The sequence below is a fragment of the Marmota flaviventris genome, chromosome 17, assembly GCF_047511675.1.
Source record: "Marmota flaviventris isolate mMarFla1 chromosome 17, mMarFla1.hap1, whole genome shotgun sequence".
NCBI lineage: Eukaryota > Metazoa > Chordata > Mammalia > Rodentia > Sciuridae > Marmota > Marmota flaviventris.
In genome coordinates, this window is record NC_092514.1 from 52887716 (window position 1) to 52892598 (window position 4883).

Consider the following 4883-nt stretch of genomic DNA (forward strand, 5'->3'; position numbering starts at 1 on the left):
GGGGAAAGCTTTATTCCCTGTTCCAAGAACAAGACTCTGCACACGGAAGTTGACAATCAGGTGATTTCACAAGACTTCCCGCCCCTCCCCCCCGCCCACAGACAGACACTAGGGAACAGACCCAGCATGCCCTCCGTCCTACCCCAGGCTCGTCCCTATCAGGAGAGGTGCAGTCTGACAGGTGGGGCTGACTATTGAGGGACCACACTCAGAAGGGGGTGCAGTGCAGGAGGGACACAGCACACAGGTGGTCTTCCACCCATGGCCTTAGTGCTAGGAGGACCACCACCGTCCTCAGTTTGAGAATGGTGTGCTATCAGCAAGAGGGTGGGTGAGAGAGCAGAGTGCTGGCAGGAGAGGGCACTGTGGAAAGGGGTGGCTGGCTGCAGGCCGATGGTCTATTTGTCCAAACCTCAAAGCCCTCCTGGTGACCACTTGAGTCTCCTGCTGTTCTCTGTGCAGGAAAGGGGCTAGAGCTGCCTTCCATGGGCTCCAAGGAAGCCTTGCCTCAGCCAGCCATCCCGAGCTATTACTTGGTGCATCCACTGATGACCACCCCCCCCACCCCCCCTGCCGCCTGATGCTGTCTTCTCTCAGGATGGCCAGGAGGGAGCCAGGGACTTCTCCATGACTTGATCTGGGGCCATCCTGATCTGCCTGCTCAGGGCTGGCCTCTGCCTCGGCTCAATGGGAAGCCCTGTAGGGTGCCCAGAGCCCACTCCTCCTCCAGTGCTCCTGGGTTCCAGTAGCTCCACAACCTCGGGTTGGGGCCAGCACTGGGGACCCTTCCCCTCCACTAGAGACTTGGTCCTGGCCCCACCTGGCATCTCCTTCTCTCCACCCCCCTCCCTGCCTTGAGGCCCATCCCTTTCCCTGCCCAGCGTCCAGACAGATGGCCTCCTGCACCGGCAGGCCTGTCCTTCCAGCCCTGGCCTGGCCTCTGTGGCCTGCCCAGGGTCACCCAGAGGGGTAGTAGGGGGTGTCGCTGTGGTAGTTGTAATCAGGGCACACCTTCTGGACCAGTCGGTAGTCTGTGCTGTAGAAGGCAATGTAGACGCAGACGACTTTGAATGGCTGGGAGCAGCTCCAGGTGGCTGAGCTCTGCGCATGGTCTCGGGAACAGGTTTTGGCTGGGTCGTGGGTGCAGAGGGAGGTCCGGCGGCCCCGCTCTACCTTCTCCCACTCCATCCGGCAGTTGAAGATTTTGGATGCCTTGGCTTCAATGAAGATTTGCTGTTCCTGGTGGAACTCCACAGCTTTGCTGGGGGGCACAAGGCTGATGGAGATGTTGCCCTGACCCGTGGCATTGTGGCGGAAGTGGACGCTGAAGGTCCCGTTGCCGTGGTCCACTATCTTCCCCGTGACGAGCAGGTTCAGGGCCACTGTCTTGATGTTGGAATAGAAGTCACCCCAGCCAAATATTTTCTTCACCTTGGCCGAGGGTGGTGGAGTGTGGTTTGGGCGGTTGGGGTGCTGCCCAAGGACCCCCCAAGCCTCCCCAGGTGGAACCAGCAACCCTAGGAGAGTGGAGTTGGCCATGGGGCGGGACTTAGGTGAGATGTGGCCCCGCTTCCGAGGCACCCGGGGCCGGGGCTGGCCCTCATGGTCATCATGCTCAGAGTCCTCTGAGCCAGGGGGACCATCATCCTGGCCACAGATGACCTATGGAAGGGAGTTGGAAAGACAGTGAGAGCTCTATACCCAAAGAACCCAGGAGTTCTGGTCTGCCACTCCCTACCACAGTGTTATCTCTGTCCCTGTCTTTTCCTTCGACTCTGACTCAGGCTGAGGGGCTCCTGCAAGGTGCCCATTTATGCTGGGGTCAGCATGACTGTGGCTTGAATGATGGTCCCATCTCTTGCTTGGACACTTAAGTCATTCCCACAACCTCTCCCTACAGTCCTGCCTTCAAATCTGGAAGGATTGTCAGAAATTCTTTCTAGTGGACTATGGCACCAGAGACCCAAGGCCCTGCCCTAGGCAGTCCCACTTTGATGGGGTAGACTCAGCTGCTGATCTTGGAAAAGTCCCATCTGATGGCAAAATCCCCTAGTCTGATGGAAGAGGTACAATGCCTGCCTGCCTCTGTGAAACACCCAGGCTGGTCCTAGAGGCACATTCTCTGCCCTCAAAGAGCCCCCGAGTCAGCTAGGGGAGCCCCTTACTAACCTAGGGTCTTCTAGTAGACAGGGGAACAGTTCCTGCCTTTGGGGACTTTCCTAGCCTGTTGGGTAAAACACCGTCCCTAACCTAGGATAACTACTACTCTTCAATGCAAAAAGAGCCAACAGTCAGTGAAATAAGAACACAGAATCCAGTGAAATTCTCTGTCAAGTACAAATAAATGCAGCGTAGGTTTTGGCAGGAGGACTAGGGGGAGACGGGAAGGGAGTGCCACACCCAGGATGGCCTAGGGTATGGAAAGCCAAACACTTCTCTGGGGAACATTGATGATGACATGCCAAGATGTTACTTGCATTATGAGTAGGAGTTCTGATTATTCCCATTTCACAGAGGACATCAGGGCTCAGAGGTTACATCAGAGCAAACAAGGCTAAGGTCACATAGGGTCAGCCTTCCTATTACGCCATGTATTCCCAGCCTCACAGACCAGATGTCTTTTAAAAAAGAATTTTATCCAAGCCCCATTCCCAGTCCAAGTGTCCTGTAAAACTCTGCCAGGCCTGGACCTGCCTCTGCGGGCTCAGTTAGGTGACAGGCAGCACCCAGGGAGGCTTCCTGGAGGAGTGATGAGAGCCAGCAGAGTGGGCCTGACCCAGGTCCTTGGCAGCTCTGCAGGGCCTCACTCAGGGAGGTTAGAAGATTTCCTGAGGGCAGTGGCCTGCTTGTGTATTTGTTTAGTTTTTGAGAGTTCTCACCCATTTGCCTGCCACCAGCCCCAGGGACACAAATTCAGCCGGCAATGTGTGGGTCTGATGGTGATAATGGGATGGGGCTGCTGGATGTGGATATCCAAAGGAGCTTGGGGGTTTCCTACCCCTTGTTATGGCCTTGGAAGGGCCTGCCACTGTGCTGTGGCCAAGCCCATCTCTGCCCCAAGGCCAAGGCTGGCCTGCCTGGCAGGGTCCCTGGTGGGGTTCAGGAACATCCGGGAAGGGAGACTCCAGGGGCTCGGTTCAGGGCTGCTCACCTGCATGTACTCGACCCTGGGGGTCACAGCTGAAAGGGCCGCAGGTAAGGACTAAGCAGGGAAGGGCTCTTCCAACAGTGGAACGAGGGTGCTGGCAGAGGGGATTATTATTTTGAGAGAAGAGGCAGATCCAGATGTGCAGCTGAGGCTTCTCCAGGATGGATTTGGGGCGGGGTGGGGCGGGGGGCGTCGGGCTAAGAGTAGTAGGGGAGTTAAGCCTGGGTTGGGGTCGGGGGTGGGGTTCTCTGCGTCCTGGGCCGCCGGGAAGCCGCGAGACAGCGCCCGGGGAGCGGGTTCAGGGCGCTCCACTCATCTACCGCGAGCGCCCGGGGCGGGAGCCGCCTGCCCAGGTCCTGTGGGGCTCCGGCTGCGCGCAGCCAGGAGAGGAGAGGAAAACAACAGGCGAGGAGGGAGGGAGCGGGAGGGAAGGCGGCAGGGAGGGACGCAGGGGCCGCCCCCTGCCTGGACCGTCTCCGCGCGCTGGAGCACCCAGAACCCAGGGCTCTCTGGGTCCTAGAGGTCAGGGGAGAAACCCGTGTCCCCTGACCTGGCAGGTCACGGGCTCCACACCTACCCCTCCATCCTCGTTCCGCGCGTCTCAGGGTGCCGGGAAGGGGTCGGATAACCCTTGGCGACCCGGCTCCAGGCCTTTTCCCTAGTGCTAGTCGCACCTCCGGCCACCAGCCGAGGAGTGGGTGGGCCAGTCAAGCACCCTCTCCCCGCCCCTATTAACCCTATCTGTCCAGTCTCCGGCCTCGGACCCGCCCTCTCCCCCAGCCTCCAGTCTTCCCCTCCATCCCTGGGATACCGGGGGAAGGGAGAAACTTTCAGGGCTCAGAAGCTTCCCGCGCTCTCCCCCGATCCTCCGGCCCCCGCCCCTCCGCGGAGCTCCCCGCGGACCACTCACCAGATAGAGGCTGCCCTGCACTAGGAACACGAAGCAGCAGCGAGTCAGTTGCATCGTCCTCTTCTGCTCTTGTCCGCCTTCCTCTCTTTTTCCTTTCGGGGTCCCAGGCCCCTTTCTCCCCTTCCTGCTCCTTTAGGCGCGCCGTCCCATGCTCCAGTCCTTGGCGGCTCGCGGCCCTCCCCTCAGCCAGTCTCTCAGGACCGACCCCGCCCCCTTCGGTCCAGCTGTACAGCCGCCGCCCCCCACACCGAGTCCAGCTGTGCCCGGCGCGTCCCCGCTCGAGGTCCCAGATGTGTGCCCCGAGCGCCTCGAAGGGCTCCAGCGGCTCCGCGGCTCTAAATATGCGCTCCGCGCCCCTCTGGGTTCCAGCGGCTCGGCTCTCGCCCAGATGTGCTGGGGACCACAGCGCGCGCGCCCGTCCCCGGTGCTAATTCCCCAGACCAGACGGCCCCTCCCGCCCCGTCGCAGCGCGCCCCCTGGCGGACGCCCCGGGCTGCGCTGAGCCTCGGCCGCCCGCTCCCCGCGCTGCGCCCCGCCAGACTGGAGCGCTCCTGGCGCCCAGGCGGCTCCGGCTTCCTCGTCCCTCCCACTGGCGGCGGCGGCGGCGGCAGGTACGGTGAGCCCAGTCGGTACCTCCGGAGTTAACTCCTCCCCTGCCGGCCCACAGCTCGGGGACCGAGGACGCTGGCTCTCCAGCGAAGGGGGCAGGATGTGGGGCGGAGTAATTGGGAAAGGAACAGAGAGGGTGATAGCAAGGCGTAAGGGCTATACCTTTTCAACCCCTCTGTCAGGAACCTGTTTTCCCAAAGCAGGCATCAGAAATCT

At 60.7% G+C, this 4883-nt stretch overlaps 1 protein-coding gene across 2 annotated transcripts; it reads right to left on the reverse strand.

The window, feature by feature from the left end:
- Positions 1 to 563: 563 nt before the first annotated feature.
- Positions 564 to 4257, reverse strand: Nxph3 (neurexophilin 3). 2 transcript variants are annotated; one of them, XM_027924700.2, is made up of 3 exons: positions 3726 to 3843; positions 3152 to 3242; positions 564 to 1662 (listed from the first exon to the last, which is right to left on the reverse strand). In XM_027924700.2, exons 2-3 carry the CDS (start codon positions 3155 to 3157, stop codon positions 958 to 960), a joined length of 711 nt encoding a protein of 236 aa, XP_027780501.1. In that variant the 5' UTR covers positions 3158 to 3242; positions 3726 to 3843; the 3' UTR covers positions 564 to 957. The 2 variants fall into 2 exon arrangements, with proteins under 2 accessions (XP_027780501.1, XP_027780500.1); XM_027924699.2 differs by lacking the exons at positions 3152 to 3242; positions 3726 to 3843 and adding an exon at positions 4059 to 4257.
- Between the last annotated feature and the right edge of the window lie 626 nt (positions 4258 to 4883).

What these genes read in the sequence shown, in the direction of transcription:
- Nxph3 (XM_027924699.2), bottom strand. Translation starts at nt 4,112, where the DNA reads ATGCAACTGACTCGCTGCTGCTTCGTGTTCCTAGTGCAGGGCAGCCTC. An exon ending in TGCAGGGCAGCCTCTATCTG is followed by an intron (nt 1,663 to 4,058) that starts GTGAGTGGTCCG and finishes TCCCTTCCATAG; the next exon opens with GTCATCTGTGGCCAGGATGA.